We start from the raw sequence: 17851 nt of genomic DNA, 5'->3' as shown, positions 1-17851 counted from the left end.
TCCGAACAAACCCATCTGTCAAATTGGATGTTGGGGCGAAATCAAAACAAAACAAAATTCAGCTGTAAACACGAAATCGTCTCCACCGATTGCCACTGAAATCATCTAGGCCGCTCCCATTTACCCTCCCTGCACAGATTGTAATGGCCGTTAATATGTACGGGTATGTATTGCGGTCAAAACCCGTCTGAAGTGCTGGCGCATACAGTTCCCACACGAAAATAATCAACCCTCTGCCCCCAGCCCGATGCAGAACCATCCACCGCCCAATCCGAACCCGACCGACCTGATGGCGATTAAGGACATCTACCCGGGGATGAAAAACATCAACGTGATCTTCATCATACTCGAGATAGGGCCGGTCACGCTGACGAAAGAGAACCGCGAGGTGCGCACGTTCAAAGTGGCCGACCAGAGCGCCGCAATCAACGTGTCGATCTGGGACGAGCCGGGCAAGCAGCTGCTGCCGGGTGATATCGTGCGCCTCACCAAAGGCTACGCCAACGTGTGGCGCCAGTCGCTGACGCTTTACTCGGGCAAAAATGGCGAGATCGTGCGGTTGGGCGATTTTTGCTACACCTTCAACGAGATGGTCAACATGAGCGAGCCGAACCCGAACCTGGCCGCGCCAATGCCCCAGCCCATCCTGAACAATGGATCGGGGGGCGGTGGACCGAACGGTGGCCCGAACAACAACAACAACGGCAACAACGGTACAGGAAAGGCACTGGGAACGCCCAAGCCGGTACCGAACAGTAGCAGTCCGCTGCTTTCGACTGGCGCCGGTTCGCAACCGAAACCGCACGCCGCTACGACGCGCTACTCGGTGGCGGTCGCGGCCGCTGCTGCCGCCGCCACACCGCCCAGCATCATGAAACCCTCGCAGAAGAACTCCCCGCGGACGGGGCGCAACAGCCAGGCCAAAGGGGCCTCGGTGAAGGGCGATCGAAGATAACAGTTAGCGGATGCTGCCCTCGGCGCATCACCGATGTCCGTCGGCGATAGTTTTATTTTACCGTCTAGCAATGTAATGTAAATGCAGCACCGGCGACCGTTGGCGGATTCGCTGGTATACCTTTTGTGTGTGTGTTGAGCTCCATTTTAAACCTTCCCATTTGTGCACGAGCATAACATTCCTGTGTGGAAAATGCTTACACTTTTTTTACAGTAGCTACATACTTTGTGCGAGGTATCACGTTGTAGAAATAAATCGAAATCCGTATCCTCACTGGAGTGCTGGAGTGTTTGTTTGTCACGTACTGTAGTTTCGCCTCCCGAATAGCCCGCTGCTGTGCTCGCGAATGGGTTGCGTGAAAGTAGCCCCCATCCATACGCTGCACCGCAATTGACAAATTCGGCACAGCCAAAACAATCTGTTTTTGAAGCAATCCAGCGTGCAGAAGCTCAACGCATATCGATCGGTGGTAAGTTTTGCGGGTGCTTTTATTTTAGGTGTGATTAAGCATGTTGTGCATCTCCATCATATCGAATTTTGGCGGTGTTCTTCCGATAAAAAAGAATTTCATAATTGCAGTTCACGAAATGGAGAACGCAAAAAAAAACAAAGCAATGTCATTGCTGTCAAACTCTGTTATCCGGGAATGACAGTAGCTACGCTGCGCGTGTATGCGTATAGATGTGTGCGGTGGATGGTAGTGTTCTGTTGATGGAATCCGTGGCCTTCCGAAAAGGTTTTCGGATGCTCAGTCCCTCGCGGTACTTTAGCTCGTTCGTGTTGAAGATTGGATAATTTGTCGCGTGATTGTGTCATCGTCGCTACGGCACACACGTTTTCAGCGTTCGATGACGGTGAAACAAAGCATTGTCGTAGCGTTTTACGTTTCGGTTCCATTTGTGGCCGGGTGTTTGTGCTTTTGAATGGGCAATGCCATCGGTGAATCGCGCCTGCATACCGTAACAGAACCGAACAGTAACCATCGCGAGTGTAATCGAGCGCCAACGCTGGTATGACTCTGCTGCGCTAATTTAATGTTACCGTAGTTGAGCAATCCAGACGAATAAAAACGGCAAACGTTGCTGTTGCTGCCGACGGCGGCGGTGACCCTGTTCCGTACAAATCAAGTGTCAAATTCTTGTTGATACTGGAACGCAAATCCGTGGCCGTGATTGTTTGCGCATTGTTTGGGGTAAAGCGCAGACTGCTTCGATCGGCAGAAACACACATAGCACAGCAGCATAGACGCAGCAACCAAGTGCCATGTGGTTAGTGTAGAACCGGATAGAGCACCACCAACCAACGAGGGGCCACGCAAGAATGCTGGATCGATCGAAACCCCACAAATCTATTCCTAGACCGGCACCAGCGAAGAGACCGACCGCAAAAGTCGGTAGTAAAACTCACCCTACCAAGAAACAGTATAAATCTCGGCCGACGGTCATAGCACGACTCAGCAGCAGCAGCGATAAGCATCGCCCGTCGGCACGGAATCTCTCACCCGTTAGGTTAGCGACCGGGAGAAGGGAAGCATCATCCCTCGGCCAGCCCGGGATCCATAGCGGAAGCAGTGCGTAAGCTACCCCGGCTCCCACGAGCGTTATCGGACCGGTCACGATATGATAGCTTATCTGTCGAAAATGCGATCGTCCGCGTCGGAGATGGCGGGCGGCGAAACGACCCAGTTTCTCAAACTATCCAGTGCCGTGTTTTACGGCCTCTCGTCGTTCCTGATCACCGTAGTCAATAAGACCGTGCTGACCAGCTACCGGTTTCCCTCGTTCCTGGTGCTCAGTCTCGGCCAGCTGACGGCCAGCATCGTGGTGCTGTTCGTCGCCAAGCGGCTGCAGCTAGTCAAGTATCCCGATTTCAGCCGAGACATCGCGCGCCGCATATTCCCGCTGCCGCTGATCTATCTCGGCAACATGATGTTCGGGCTCGGCGGCACGCAAGCCCTCAGTCTGCCAATGTTTGCCGCCCTGCGCCGGTTCTCCATCCTGCTGACGATGCTGCTGGAGCTGCTGGTGCTCGGCATTAGGCCCACGCTCGCGGTGAAGGTGAGCGTGTTCGCCATGGTCGGGGGCGCCCTGATGGCCGCGCTGGACGATCTCAGCTTCAATCTGCAGGGCTACATGTACGTGATGATCACGAACACGCTGACCGCGGCCAACGGCGTGTACATGAAGAAGAAGCTCGACACGGCCGACATGGGCAAGTACGGGCTGATGTACTACAACTCGCTGTTCATGATACTGCCGGCCTTGGTCGGCACCTGGCTGGCCGGCGACATCGACCGAGCGTGGCAGTACGAGGGCTGGAACGATCCGTTCTTCGTCGTGCAGTTCCTGCTGTCCTGCGTGATGGGCTTCATCCTGTCGTACAGTGTGATCCTGTGCACCCAGCACAACTCCGCCCTGACCACCACCATCGTCGGCTGCCTGAAGAACATCAGCGTCACGTACATCGGGATGTTCATCGGGGGCGATTACGTGTTTTCGCTGCTGAACGCGCTCGGCATCAACATCAGCGTGGCCGGCAGCCTGCTCTACACGTACGTCACCTTCCGGAAGAAGCCGAACGGCGGGGGAGGAAGCGGTGACGCTGCCTCGTCCGACAAGAAGCTGCTGCTGCCCGCCGCCGGAAGAATCGATAACGTGTGAGAGGACGCGATGGTGGCGGTTGTGGGGGGGTCGCGCGTGTGTGTAGTAAAGCGAACAAAACCAAAGCGAGCTAACCGGGGGGCAGATAGTGGGGCATATATTTATTAGTAATGTCTGTACGTTACCCCTTTCTCCCTCCCTTCGCCCACTCGCTTGCTAAGGGCAAATGCATTAGTTTCACAACAAAAAAACCAGAAGGGCATTGGAGATGATTTCCCCGCGGGCGTGCAATGTGGCCATTGATTCAGTGCGGTATACCAAGTGTACAGAGAGATGATGATCGATGTAGTTTTAAGCGATAATCACCTAAACGTTCACAATCACACACACCCACACACGCGCGGCACCGGGAGTGCGCCGCGTGTCATCGGCAGTGATAGAAACATTTGAACAAAAACAAACGAATAATTCTCGTGTTCCGAACTCCGACGGGGGAAAAGGATGCCACATTACAATATTCTATTGTATAGCGAAAATACTGGCGCTCCTCCGCCACCTTGTAAACGAATGGCCACCCCTCTCGTGCGTGAGTTGATATTAAAAAGAAGGCATTGCATCGAAGGCATGATAAGCTGTGCATCGTAGATTGTTTTTAGTTTCGCCTGTGTAGTTTTAAGTTGAAGATGTGTACATGTACCCCGTGTAGGAGATTTTAGTGAAGCTGATTGATGGAGTCGAAATATATACACCACCCAAGAGAGTTGGTGGATCGCCGTTGTGTAACGAAACCGCGTTGTGAGTGAGCATTTATGCTTTTTTTTTGTCTTCAGTTGTATAAACGGTACGTCTGCGTATAACGAGAAAGAAAACTCATCAAAACCATGAACCACCCCATCGAGGTTGAGTAATCGGAACTTGGTGTACGTTCATCGCGGTGGAACGATGACATATAGAAAACGTCACGCCTTTTTAATCTAATCCAAAAACAGAAATTATATAAAGCAATACACGATAAAGCATTACACCATTAAATGCGCACGGAAAGAGTGGGAGAGAGCTAACGTGTGATTAGGATTTATCGACCCTTTTTGGGGGGCGAAACATTGACTACTGAACTGCTTGATAAAAACGGATTCAGTATGCATTTGGTGTCACACGACCGGGCCTTTCAGTCCAGTGTGAACGGCTGCATCCCTTTGCGAACTTTAAAGATTTGGTTTTCCGTGGCTGAATATGCAAGAAATGCAGAAAATTTTGGAGAAACCAATACAATTTCTATAGAATTGTCACAATTTCACAGCATGAACAGTACTCTGGCTGGAGCGCAATTTCGATCCGCGGGCGATTGTTTGCGTTCTTCGTTAAACACGTCCCCAGTTGTACGACCAGCGGGAAAACCAGTTTATCAGTTGTTGTTCAGCTCTTTTTTTCGTTGCTTGCTCTGTAACGTACAAATCTCGGACGGGTCGGCGGGCGTGTACTTTGCCGTTGCCCTTTAATGATATGGTTGGCCGTTTCACGAACTTACCCTGCCAGCACAGCACACGAACTGTTGCTGTTGAGATTATTGAGTTTGCATTAGGATTATGCTTTGCCTTTTATTTTTAGCAGCAACAGATAGGCTAATCGCGGGCCTTCAGACGACTTCGTTCAAATGCCGGTGATCAAACCTATTTGTTGTGTGTGTTAGTTTGTTTAATAACATTGATCATTCACTGTTCCGGTGGGACAAGGTCAGCGTTTTCCATGATGAATAGAAGAAACCTTTACCAGATCCCAACGGAACAAACAAACTGTTTCGTCTTCGTGCGCGGAAACAATAGTGACCGTGACCTCGTTGGTAGGTTCAGGTTTATTGACACGGCAGCATAAGCGATGCGTCTTAACCGTCGTCGCCATCATCCACAGTCGCTCTGACCGTTCGAATCCGATTGTACATCTTCTAGCATATTTCTGGGGAGCGTAACGTAAGAGGGAACAGGTGTTGAGCTGAGGATGTACATTCCTCATGAGGAGGATGTAGAGGGCTACGTCGGCACTCGGTGTGACTGATGCGATGACGTTAGGCATCCCAGAGTCAAGGGCTAGGAAGGTGAAGATCGCATTGAAATTACAGTACACGTACTGGCAGAAACTCCACTGAACGATCGCATGTTGTATATGTTTGCTAATTATGTCTAAATTGAGCCGGTGCAGCTCTAATCAATACGGCAGCGTTGTGGGACAAATTGAAGGGTGACCTTTTTTTAATGATATTCCACTGCGAGCCGGCCGGTAATGCATTTTTAGATAAAACCAGCATTGTCCCACTTGCTTATCATCCCTTTTGTATGGGAAAATGTATTTTAGCTGCTCATAATAGAAGGTAATTATGTTTAATATTGTTTTTAATCACATGGGTCGGATTTTTGTTGTTGTAGATTATTAAATGGTAAAATGTATAAATTATTTTTCAAATAATTGCTTCACCCATTCACATTTCCTTCCAGAACAAAAAAAGCACCAAAATGTTCGTTCGAAAAAGCTGCTACCCGTTGATAAACGCTACGAGAAGATGTCTCCGGTATCGCCAGCTAAGCTCTACCACGGCCGGAACCGACGGCACAACAGCACCAACAGCCAACATTTCCTTGAACGATGAGCCACAGCCGGCAGCAGCAGAGATGGACGAGTTTACGAAAGAGTTTCTTCGCAATCGAATTGAAGTCAGCGACATTCAAAGGCTAATTTTAAGCGCCGGAAGCTCCGTCGCCGCTTTAGTCGATCCGCGAAGGTGAGCCCTCTTGCAAACTGCTTACCCGAAAGCCAATAAGCGAGCCATGCTAATTAATTTACTGTATTTTTTAAACTCTTTTTTTGCGCAGGCATGATATGATCGCTTGCCTGGGGGAAACGACTGGACGGGAGGCGTTGGAAAAAATGCTCTACTACATGAGATCAACCGAGGAGGGACAACGGATTCTGGTGGAGAAACCGCGCATCAATACGCGCACGGTTGATATGGAGGCACTAAAGAAGATGCCGGAGCATACGTTCGGTTACACATACGTCAAGTTTATGGAAGATAATGTACACGCAATTAGCACACAGACAGACACACACACTCGCACAAACGTTTCTTGAGTATGTTACGCTTATGGTGTTTTTTTCCTTTTTTCTCACAGAATATTACACCCGATTCACGAATGGAGGTGCGATTTTTGGACGAGCCCGAACTTGCGTACGTCATGACCCGATACAGGGAAACGCACGATATGGTACACGCGATCCTCGACATGCCCACCAACATGTTGGGCGAGGTAACGGTCAAGTGGGTGGAAGCGTTAAACACCGGTCTACCGATGTGTTATGGCGGTGCCGTCTTTGGTGCCTTCCGGCTTCGTACCAAGTAAGTGGCTCAATTCGAAAAAGATTTCCCCAACAGTGCTGCACCCCCAAAATGGTTCCACTTTCCATTTCAGACAAAGACAAAACTATCTGCGAAAGTATCTGCCCTGGGCCCTTCGGACGGGCAATCGGATCAAACCACTGATGGGCGTGTACTGGGAGAAGCGATGGGAGCAGGATGTGACGGAACTACGCAAAGAGTTAAACATTGAGCTGTTGGCACCGTAGACCTATCCGCCACTGCTTTCGCGTTTGCATCGTATTACAACAAAACCAAATCGCAATAGTGAGACGTTCGTTTGTAGTTATTATTTAAAAAATCCGTTTTTTGTTGGTCACACCGCAATTTACTTCGCAAGTACACAGCGCATAATACACTAAAATTTCAACGTGTATTTGTTTGGTTTCAAGTCCTTCGACTTTTTCCATGCTTCCCGCTGGGCCGCTTCCGTCGCGCTTCGCCCAAGCAGCAGCTCCAGCAGCTGCCGATTGCACATCTCGGGCAGGGCGATGTTGAGATCGATCGCATTTTGCATGATTTCCGAACAGCCGCGCAAGTTTTTACGCCAATCTGTAAGAGACGCAATAGAGCACAACCCCATTAGTGTGTAGAATGTACAAACCTCTTTGCTCGCACACACTTACACTGATATTCAAATAGTCGGATGAGCATAGCTTTACAATCCGCCTTCATTTCGTGCTTGAGGAACATTTCGATCAATTGGTACACCTTTTCGACGTTGTTTTCGTACAGCAGTTTGTAGCACAGATTTGGTATCCTGTAAGTTTAAAATAAGCTGTTGCCATATCGCTATATAGATTTCGATCATCCGCCACGTACCTTTTGCTGATCGCGTTCCTTAGTGCGTCGTGCCGATCGAACAACGTTTTGGCCGCCTCCTGATCGCTGTGCCACGCGCTAAGGAAGCTCTTTTCCCACACGTAGCAGATGGGAAACTCGTGGCGCAGTGTGACTAAGCTGAACTCACACAGCTGCATTACGGCAAGCAGAACTGCTTCACTCTTTTTGCCAATCGTTTCATCGATAATTTCCAACAGTAAATGATCAATCATTATCATCCTTTCTTCGTTACACTCGAGCATAATGGATCGAAACGCGTCGAGTGATTTAAACGTGTTGCCCTGCTTCCACTCGCAAAGGGCCTTATAGTGCTCGAACCTGCCGATCGCTGTGCTGCCGCATTCCGGATAAAGCTTTCGGTAGAGTTCACTCAATCGTTCTATGGTTCGCGTTTCTGTCCGGTGTGCCAGGTTCTTGAGGACGGCGTTTAATACCTGCAGTGACGGTAGCTTCTCGTACTCCAATATTTGTGCCAGTAGCAATTTCACGTCTTCGTTGTTTTGTTCCTTCAGTGCCGTTTCGAGTAGATGATCAACTTGGGATACTTCCATCTGACTAATGTTTATCACTAGCGGGTTATTCGTAAGCTCATTGTACAGCTCGCTGAAGCGAAACGAGGAGCGTTGGATGGTTTCCGTGGGTGTACGAAGGCTGGCAGCCAATTCAGACGGAGCTAGGTCGGCGGTTTTGGGTGACGTTTTTGGTTGCCCGTTACGATGTCGGCTGTTCAAAACCTTCCATTTTAGCTTTTTGTTGTCCATCAGCTCACTGATAAAGGAATCAACCGCACTGATGTTGGTACTTTTGCGCTGATAGCTGACTAGCCAGGTAAGAAGCCACACGTTCGGTACCGAAGGACGGAACATGGCGCCGTGCCGGGAAGCGGATAATAAGGTTGCCATGCTGGTAGTTTCTGGATGTTTTTATCTCTAAAAAGGTAACTTTTTCACGACGTAATTTCACATTTTTAAGCGCCCATTGTTATGCACGGTGTTTGTTTATTTCGTTGTCGATATTTCCCAAACAGACGAAATCAGCTGACAGTGATTATTATGACAGCGCGATAAACCGTTCCCATTGAACAAATGAACGCATAATTGTACGCAAACAAAATATCCTTGAAACGCTTCGACAACACTTCCGACGTAACGTAGCAACTCGTCCAAAAATGCTATTTTTCAACATTTTTGACAATTATTTAATAATTTTTACTTCAAGGTATAACATTTTTATTACATATTAAGGGGAATGTTTTTTTGTGATTGGAAAAAATAAAATATCATTGTCACTCATTAACCCAAGTCTCATTAGCCACAACTCATTAGCCACAAATCCACTAAAAGACCACTAAATGGGTTCTAAACGACTCATGCTAGACCTAGATGGAATATAAAAAGCCTTCGTTTAGCTTTCTTCACTTTGAGAGCATTCTTCTTTCCTCTGTATTGTTTATGGCTTCTAATTGAAGTTATACATCGCTAGAACTAGAATGTCGATAATATTGTTGAAATACTAAACCAGCACTGATGCAAATGAGATTTTAGTAATGGTCATTGGTGTCGATACCCACAAAACTGACCACACGACCTTTCATATAATTTTTTGCTCGGAATGTTTGAAGGGTATATAGGCCATGATTAAATGAAGTTAGTCAAAACACGTTTCAAGAAAAGGACAGCAATATAATGATGAGTTATAAAACGCCATATTATGGGCCAATCAGTGAAGCTTTGGAACTTTCGTTTTTTTCTATAGATATTTGATTTTCCAGTCGTTTAAGCTTAATCTGTAGCGCTTGGGAACTGGCATAAAACAGCACAGTGTATGTTCCAGCTGGGTAAATTAAGTCCTTTTAACTTTCAATTTCAAACGCTGAGAGTGAAATGAACATCTACAATATGCATGCCATCTTTTTCCGATAACCCAAGTAGCACAATCCTGTTAAGAAACCGTTAAAAGTATGCCTAAAAGTATTACTTTTAGCTTTCCATACAGCAGTAATTTCAGGGCTTAAAACACTGCGTAACGCTTTCCTGGCTTCGTCAATGCTTCGTTAAAAATTTAAATTTTGCCGGTATTTTTAACGAAAAATATCAAACTCAACGAACAAATCGACAGAGATGGCTGTATTGCTCTGTCTCATTCTATATGGATTTTCAAGATCTTCGTTAAGTTACAACAAAAGGTGTTAATATTTCATGGAATAAATACATAAATTCACCACAAATACTTTTATTCGACATTTCATCGTTTTGTCAATGCATATTGTTACTGTATCACATAAGTTTCATTCATTCCATGGGTTTCTTCGATTATATCAGCATGGAGGTCAGCTGCAGCCGTGGACGAAACACATGATGTCCAAACGCTATCCAAATCAAATATGCTGCGGAATATAAAACTTATGTAGCTCATGTGAAGATAATGTTAATATCGATATACTGACCTGTTATAAAATCATGATGACACACAAATTAAACAATAGCTGATAGAAATTGTCGCAGACGCTTGGTTTTGTTGCCATCTACACACAAGCTACACACACGAAGCTTGACGAAATTTTTGACATAAGAAATGGTATTCACATCATGTATTATTCACATCTTCACATGTATTATTTGAAAATATGAAATATTTTTTTTAATTCTTTTTTTACTATCACCGCAGATTCAAATAGAAAAATAAAGGAAAACACATAGTTTTCAAACAGTTAATAAAAAAAATAGTTTTGTGTAAAAATAAATACGCATTATTACATAAATAAGAATGAAAAAAGATTTTCCGATTATTGAATAAATTGGAAATGGTTTAGATAAAATTTGAAAAACACTGTGTGGTATAGTAACCCGAATCGAAAAAACGAGTGTAACGGAATACGTCGTTATGATGTAACGCTGGAAAATGTCATATTCTCTTAAGAAACTCTATTTGATTTTTAAAGGCTTTAAAAAACTGTTAATAATCAAATAGGGTTTCTTAAGGCTACTTGGGAACCCGGTAACGAATGATAAAAGATATGTTTGAGTTGATTCAGTTATAGAACATATAATTTCTATAAATTAGTGTTGTGGATGATAAGCAACTCCTGTTCTCACCGCGACAGTCGTCCTGTAGATGGTGGAGACCCAGGGAGGATGCCAGTGTGCGCACGCACACTCCGGCGCATCCATAAGTACCACACGATTAGAGTGTGTGGAACAGCCGATAGAGCAGGAGCTCTCGGCAGGGCACGCGGCCCGTTTACTGTGGTTGTATATTGTTTTATATGTTTTATCTGTGAATATAAAACGTTCTGAAAGCCAAGCTCACTACACTAGTGGGTACAGGTAGGCCTAGCCCGACAGCGGTTGTTGTGCCAAAGAAGAAGATAAAACGTTCTGTTTGTGCCGTGTAATACAGGCGGTCCCCGAGATACACGGTTATTGGGGACCGAAAACGGCCGCAAAATACCGCGTATCTCGAATTTCCGCGTAAGTCGAATCTCGTGATTTCCAGCCAAAATATCACTTATTTTCGTGCAATTTTGCAAGTAGGGGGTGGTTTTAGCCACCAAATAAATTATTTGATATGTTTCTAATGAATTGAACAGTTTTAAACCTTTTTAAATGGTATTTTACATTCGATCAACACGGAAATTATTTGGTATTTCACAATGGATGTGTCAAATCAGTACAATTTGCTCCAAGAACTGTCAAATTTTGAAAACCGCGTATCTCCGAATCCGCGTATAAGAGGTACCGTGTATCTCGGGGACCGCCTGTACTTCAAAGCTGTATACTATTTCATTTGCTCGTCCAAAATAGTCGTCCAAAAATAAGTCCAAAATAGTAAAAAAATAATCCCATTTGCTCCATAGCAACGCCCATAAATAATGTTTAATTGAACTGATAAAATTTTCCCATAGCTTTCGGTCAATTTGCTCTAAATGCATCGAGCTTTTTTCTTTTATGGACCTTGAGTAAAAGGGTGTGAAAGTTATATGAAATATATAAAGGAAATCGTCGCCATGAATGAAGGAAGCAAAGAGACGCTATGTAGACAGTGAATTTAACAAAAATTACTAAGCACAAAAATTTGGTTGGCCACTTGACTATCGCTGCAAATGTTCGCTGTACGTTTGAACAGCTGTCACATTTATGCGCACGGTTAAGCCGCCCGCCGGTTAATCCGCCCCCGGATAATCGACGTTCTACTGTAATTGTTTAGTGAATTTGACATTTCTTGGACCATTATCCGTGGATTCCATTAACCGGCAACAGTTCGGCCCAAGCTGCCAGGATAATCGACGTTCTACTGTACTTCGGACATTGCGAAGACATGTCGACATTGTCTATGTGAAGCGTTTCTGTCAGTTGGGTATCGAATTTGCCCAGCTAAGCCCGGACCGGATTCGATCTTTCTTCGTCGAACGAGAACTTGTGTTCCGCTACTTGCGTTGAAAATTGTCATATCGATTTCGTGATTGTCGCGTCTCATTTCGTTGCTGGCGAAAGGAAATAAGAAAGACCGTCTGCATTCTGCATAGATTCTGTACCATTAAAATCCTTCTAGTTGTGTCGTCCTCCTGAAGCAATTCTCCCGTTAGGGCAGTAGTGCGAAGAGTAGTTCTCGAAGAACGATACCACCCGCTAACATTGTGTGCTTTTGCGTGAGGTTAAGCGGAGCACCCTACTGACAGCGCACGAACACACACACACACACACATACACACAGACCGCAGAAAGGCCCATTGTCGCTGTAGCAGCCCACTGTCAAATTGCTCGCTCGTTTCAATATAGGAGGAGGCGTACAGGCCGGGGCTAACACAGCCAGTGAAGGATACACGGTTGGTGCACGCAAGAAAAGTCTGGAAACGCGCTCCACTGTACACGGCACACGTACACGAGCACAGCCAAGCACACACACACACACACACACACACACACTTAAACCCGTAGCAAGCAGTGTTTTTCGCCGTCCGTGTGAATAGTAGCAGACGGACAAGGGAGAGCCCCCTTTGTGTCGCTCGCGTTGCGTGTGCGTGTGTGTCTGTCGCTGTGTGGAAAAGAAGGGAAGTTAAACAAATATGGCTGCTCTGCCCCGTAGAATAATCAAAGAAACGCAGCGCCTGATGCAGGAACCCGTCCCCGGCATCAGTGCCATACCGGACGAACAGAATGCCCGTTACTTTCACGTAATCGTGTTCGGCCCGGAGGATTCGCCGTTCGAGGGCGGTCTGTTCAAGCTGGAGCTGTTCCTGCCCGAGGACTATCCGATGTCGGCACCGAAGGTGCGTTTCATCACAAAGATCTACCACCCAAACATCGACCGTCTCGGCCGGATCTGTCTAGACATACTGAAGGACAAGTGGAGCCCGGCGCTGCAGATTCGCACCGTGCTGCTGTCGATTCAGGCGCTGCTGAGCGCACCGAACCCGGACGATCCGCTCGCGAACGATGTGGCCGAGCTGTGGAAGGTGAACGAGGCGGAAGCGATCCGGAATGCGAAGGAATGGACGCAACGGTACGCCAACGACAACTAGATGCTGATTAACCAATTTTCCTTAAAACTACACACACACACACACAGAATAACTTTTTTTAAGAAACAAAACGCAAAACAAATTGTAATGGTGAGCGGGCGGATTTAACAAGTACGAGCGTACCCGCAGCAACAGAAACCAGCAGCCTCAGCAACAGCAGCAGCAGCAGCAGCAGCAACTTTCCAGCTCCAGTTATCATCAATAATCCTCCCTTTGCCGAGTGTGTCCACAGAGGCAGAGCAAAACACTCTGTGGGAAAAGAAATAAAAGCTTGTGCGTGTGTATGTGTGCAAGTATGTGCGCGTGGTGTGTGTGTCCAAGAATGTGCGTGTGTCTGGAGGAATTTATAAAAATTAGACAGCATCATCCAAGTAGCAGCTAAATGAACTGTCAAACATCTTAACCGCGGAACTATAAAAACAAAAATAGAAGAGCCCACGACATAACGTACGAAGAATTATCTCCTGCTGCAGTTAGTAGACGGTGTGTGATAGCCATCGAGCATTGGCTGCGAACCACGCGGTGGCACTTCTATGCCGTACGAGCTTGTTTTCGCGTCAACATTTAGTACACGTGAATGCGTGCGTGCGTGTTTCTGTCCGTCTGCTCGGCTGCCGTACATACACACACACACACACACACACATAATCAACAACAGTATATGGACAAGCAGAGTAACAATAAATCATAACAACGTTCGACTCCCTTGGCGATGGGAAGCCTCACACTACGAACGAAACAATGGCATCGGACAATGTGGCGGTGGCGCGAGGAAATGTTCACCTTAAGGTAAATACACTAATCGATTCTATCGACTGTTGGTGTAGTGTTGCTTTCATTGCCATGAGCATGGAACGGAGACAGTGGGAGGCGAAGTTGGGGGAATAGAGTACGGGGAGGGTCATTTGTGATGGGGGGAGAGAGTTTGGTGTTGAGTCTGTCCTTGGCCTGTCCAACGACAACAAAGAACAAATAGGCGTTCTGGAACTTTCGAATTTTAAACAGTAGCGTTAGCTTTTTATGCATTGCAGTGAAATTAATTGTTAGTTTGCGAAGAAAATGAATTGCTTTATTTGTTTGAAACTTGTTTGTTGTTCGATTGGCTTATTCTCATACACAGTACAGGCGTAGGTTTAAAAACAGCGTAAATATCCATGAACCAACATAACGCATTGCGGTTGACCGTTTGTCGATGGCGTTTATTCACGTTTGCAATCCAATTAAACACGCCAAAGCATGGCACAAATATAGCACGCTATAATGGATGCATGCTGCTGCTCATCAACGGCTAGTAGAGAAGTAGAACGATCGTAGAGGCAACACCTGCGGTACGTGCATGGTGGAAGGAAGACTTATACGAGTTTGACGCATCGAAAAGAATTATCTTCCCCATCGGATTGTAAAATAAGTAACGGACAAACATACACACACACTGGGCTTCAGTCAATGGGCCATAAGGTCCTAGTATAGAGCTAGTAGTAGTGGAAAAAGGAATTTAATATTTGAAGTCACCGGGACATAAAGGAGAATCAAAGAATAGAGAAACATACATATGAGTCAGGCTTTTTAAATGCTCAAAGATAATATTGTTTGATTAATTTTTATTATTTTTATTTTCTCATTCTAGATGGCTAATTGCAGCTTAAGAATGAAGCGAAAAACATAAAATTTCCCAACGACTACAACATGTTGTGGGCGGTGTCAAAGAGGAGTAACAATTATCAGCTGGAAATTCAACAAAGGTGAACAACGAGTGGTGCTGTTAATCAGGAATGGTCAGGAACCAAGTCGAAAATTTACTGCTGTCAGCTGTGCTTAGATATCAATAAAATTTAAAGTGCTAGTACACACTGAATGAGCAATGCCCGCAAATCATCAATCGATCCGAGCGAACGACGGGACAGGTTGAAGGAAAAGTAGACTAAAAAGATGTGTCAACATGCAATTTTCACCAAATCACGATAACGGCAACATCGTTCCCGTTTTTTTTTCGTTCCTCTTACCTTACCGATTGTATCTGTAACGTGAAGTTACTTGATTAGCTGTAGCTCGAATCTTCTAGCAATATTACGGTTTTTAATTGGTTGAATACAGCTTCGACAGTAGACATTTTCTCCACTGCTCTTCTCTTCAATATACGAGCATTATTATGTTGTCTGGCATGTTTGCTAAATTGAAAACATTTGCGATAACTCGAGCATAACTCAACATTTTAGGGCGATTTTGCTTTAAGTAGAATAGCACACGAAAGAACGTCCAGAAAAAAAGGATTAAATTACAGTTATGGCAACATAAAATAAACGCCATTTGCAGTGATCTAGGAGACGAAAAAGGAATAAACGAACTAACCAAAAGTGCTGCCTCCTGACACTGTTTAAATGATTTAAAACAAAATCCTTCAGTCAATGCCGTAGCTTGATATTCTGCATGATTGCACATGCCACAACACAAACATACCACGGTTACAAGCACGTACAATTAGTTCAGTTATTGATGAATAGCTGCTGCAAATGGAACGAAGCAAAAAAAAAAGTTTGCGCGTACTGCTGCAACACTTTCGAAACAACTCACTGCAAACGCATTATAAAAACAACTCGTTCGTGAATTGGTAGGTCAAACGGAATTTAGAATATCACTGTAAGAAGGGACGCGAATGTACTGATAGGAAACTGCGGAGGGAATAGGGAACTGTGAGATAATCTACGAACTGAAAAAATGGCTAAAGCACACGTACGAACAACATCTCTATGGGAGAAGGGGAACGGGAATGAGATCCGAGGATAGAAACCCACTGTGCTATCGTATGATATAAGAGAAAGTAATTATGATCACCAAGAAACGGCATTCAATTCGCAAAAACAAACTCTATTTCACAAACTACACTAAAAAAACAAAAAAGAACAAAAAAAGAAAGAAACACGCAAACACATTCTACGGAAAACAAACAGTTGTATATTAGAATGAGGATTATAAATAATTGAATGAAAACCTAAACCGAAAGTGTATTGTGTTTCGAAAGAATAAGAGAAAATGTTGAGAAAACACAGCTTTGTATCGGGTAGTATTGGGGATTTAATATTTGACCTTCAACAGTCGGAATTCAGTAGAATAGCTAATCGATGTTCGAAAATATTCACTATAGAAAAACAAAAAGATTTCTGTCGTGTGTAATGAACTTGCCGTTAGCTGGCACAAAATTAATTGTTGGCAAACTTGCCAACTAACTGGCACAAAGTTAATTGTTGGCAAACAATCAAAGGTCAACTAATGAGTACAGACTGGATCATGATTTTTACACGCGGGAAATACTATCTTGAATTGTGTTATCAGAGTCGGGATTCGAAAGATTTCCTAGAATGATTCAATCGGAGCGGATCCCATTTGAAGGATTCGAAACGGATCGAATCCTATTAAAGATGCTATTGCGACTGTGGTTCTATTGCTATTTGATTGCAATTAGGATAGAACTTAAAATTCAACTATGATTCTTTATTGGGATTTGATCGCGACTCGATAACTATCTGATAGGGATTGCGAATGGATTCATTGGGAAGTGTTGATGAATCCCATTGAGAATCAATCAACGTGCCAAAAGTTCCGAATGAATCTAGGCAGTAAAAAAATTTTTTAATTACATTTTGGCTCTAGTGGAACGTTCATAATTGTAGCAATGGGGTTTTACGAGAAAATGGAAGCAATTTTGTTAAAAAAAAATCGAAGAAAATCGCATTTGAAAACTCAATGAATTCTGAGTAAGTCAATGAAGCTCAACAAACGGAAGCTGTTTTTTATAAGAAGTTTTCTATAGTCTATACTTCTATAAGGAAAAAACACAAAGCCAACATTCAAAGATTGGAATTCTTCATAGGATTCGTATTTCTCATCAACTTTTTATCATAATACTCTGGAACAATATTCCCATTCGGATTTATGGAAGTTGCCCTGATTTTACCTTTTTATTTAAATAAGATGATGAAACTCTCCTTTGCTGCTACTTGGAGTGTCATAGCGCATCACACACTAGAGCTAACTAATATCACACTATCATTTCGTGTATTGACTCAAACGCGAAGCCGTAAGATTTGAATTGATGATCAATGCAACCAAGACGGCATACCTGCTTGACGCAGGCTAGAAAAGGCCCAATTGGGAGGCAGCGTATGAGTTGACGGCGGCAATATCGAGATCGAGAGTTTTGTACCCTTGAATATCTTCAATGTCAATAGAATTTCTAATATAACCTGCTACAAGATAAGATCAACCTTCCCTAATACCAGTGTATTTCACAGCTTTCAGTTTTATGTATAAGAATGTATTTCATTTTTTCTGCATGTTCTGAATGTTTCTACTTTCTATGTAAAGTTTTCCTAAACTAGCTTGTCTACAGTTCTAAACATTATTTACATCAATCATCACTTTTACTCTTATTCCGTACCGTCGGGTAGGATAGAAGGAAGCTGTAGAGTACTTGATTTTTGTATCGACATTTGCTATACAGGCTTTCGAGACTTATTCAGTACCACGCA

The 17851-nt window shown here is 44.7% G+C and overlaps 4 protein-coding genes across 4 annotated transcripts; 3 read left to right on the top strand and 1 right to left on the bottom strand.

Annotated features, from left to right (window-relative positions):
• The first annotated feature begins 36 nt into the window (after positions 1 to 36).
• Positions 37 to 1424, top strand: LOC120947989 (SOSS complex subunit B homolog). Its single transcript, XM_040363921.2, has 2 exons — positions 37 to 163; positions 244 to 1424. Exons 1-2 carry the CDS (start codon positions 144 to 146, stop codon positions 953 to 955), a joined length of 732 nt encoding a protein of 243 aa, XP_040219855.1. The 5' UTR covers positions 37 to 143; the 3' UTR covers positions 956 to 1424.
• Positions 1425 to 1492: 68 nt separating this feature from the next.
• LOC120961346 (uncharacterized) lies at positions 1493 to 7232 on the top strand. The gene is made up of 5 exons (XM_049611146.1): positions 1493 to 3609; positions 6045 to 6328; positions 6420 to 6624; positions 6720 to 6943; positions 7017 to 7232. The coding sequence occupies exons 1-5, from the start codon at positions 2575 to 2577 to the stop codon at positions 7168 to 7170; spliced, it is 1902 nt and encodes a 633-aa protein (XP_049467103.1). The 5' UTR covers positions 1493 to 2574; the 3' UTR covers positions 7171 to 7232.
• Positions 7227 to 8858, bottom strand: LOC120947987 (uncharacterized). The gene is made up of 3 exons (XM_040363918.2): positions 7784 to 8858; positions 7588 to 7721; positions 7227 to 7513 (listed from the first exon to the last, which is right to left on the bottom strand). The coding sequence occupies exons 1-3, from the start codon at positions 8704 to 8706 to the stop codon at positions 7320 to 7322; spliced, it is 1251 nt and encodes a 416-aa protein (XP_040219852.2). The 5' UTR covers positions 8707 to 8858; the 3' UTR covers positions 7227 to 7319.
• Positions 8859 to 12220: 3362 nt separating this feature from the next.
• On the top strand, positions 12221 to 16319 carry LOC120948638 (ubiquitin-conjugating enzyme E2 N). Its single transcript, XM_040365211.2, has 2 exons — positions 12221 to 14114; positions 14953 to 16319. Exon 1 carries the CDS (start codon positions 12870 to 12872, stop codon positions 13323 to 13325), a length of 456 nt encoding a protein of 151 aa, XP_040221145.2. The 5' UTR covers positions 12221 to 12869; the 3' UTR covers positions 13326 to 14114; positions 14953 to 16319.
• The last annotated feature ends 1532 nt before the right edge of the window (positions 16320 to 17851 follow it).

The sequence above is a fragment of the Anopheles coluzzii genome, chromosome 2 (genome assembly GCF_943734685.1).
Source record: "Anopheles coluzzii chromosome 2, AcolN3, whole genome shotgun sequence".
NCBI lineage: Eukaryota > Metazoa > Arthropoda > Insecta > Diptera > Culicidae > Anopheles > Anopheles coluzzii.
Note: the sequence above shows the minus strand (reverse complement) of the source record. Positions and strands in the feature narration are given on the sequence as shown.

What these genes read in the sequence shown, in the direction of transcription:
- LOC120948638 (XM_040365211.2), top strand. Translation starts at nt 12,870, where the DNA reads ATGGCTGCTCTGCCCCGTAGAATAATCAAAGAAACGCAGCGCCTGATG.
- LOC120947987 (XM_040363918.2), bottom strand. Translation starts at nt 8,706, where the DNA reads ATGGCAACCTTATTATCCGCTTCCCGGCACGGCGCCATGTTCCGTCCT. An exon ending in AGGAACGCGATCAGCAAAAG is followed by an intron (nt 7,722 to 7,783) that starts GTACGTGGCGGA and finishes TTAAACTTACAG; the next exon opens with GATACCAAATCTGTGCTACA. An exon ending in CCGACTATTTGAATATCAGT is followed by an intron (nt 7,514 to 7,587) that starts GTAAGTGTGTGC and finishes CGTCTCTTACAG; the next exon opens with ATTGGCGTAAAAACTTGCGC.
- LOC120947989 (XM_040363921.2), top strand. Translation starts at nt 144, where the DNA reads ATGGCCGTTAATATGTACGG. An exon ending in ATGGCCGTTAATATGTACGG is followed by an intron (nt 164 to 243) that starts GTATGTATTGCG and finishes CTCTGCCCCCAG; the next exon opens with CCCGATGCAGAACCATCCAC.
- LOC120961346 (XM_049611146.1), top strand. Translation starts at nt 2,575, where the DNA reads ATGATAGCTTATCTGTCGAAAATGCGATCGTCCGCGTCGGAGATGGCG. An exon ending in GCTTTAGTCGATCCGCGAAG is followed by an intron (nt 6,329 to 6,419) that starts GTGAGCCCTCTT and finishes TTTTTTGCGCAG; the next exon opens with GCATGATATGATCGCTTGCC. An exon ending in TCAAGTTTATGGAAGATAAT is followed by an intron (nt 6,625 to 6,719) that starts GTACACGCAATT and finishes TTTTTCTCACAG; the next exon opens with AATATTACACCCGATTCACG.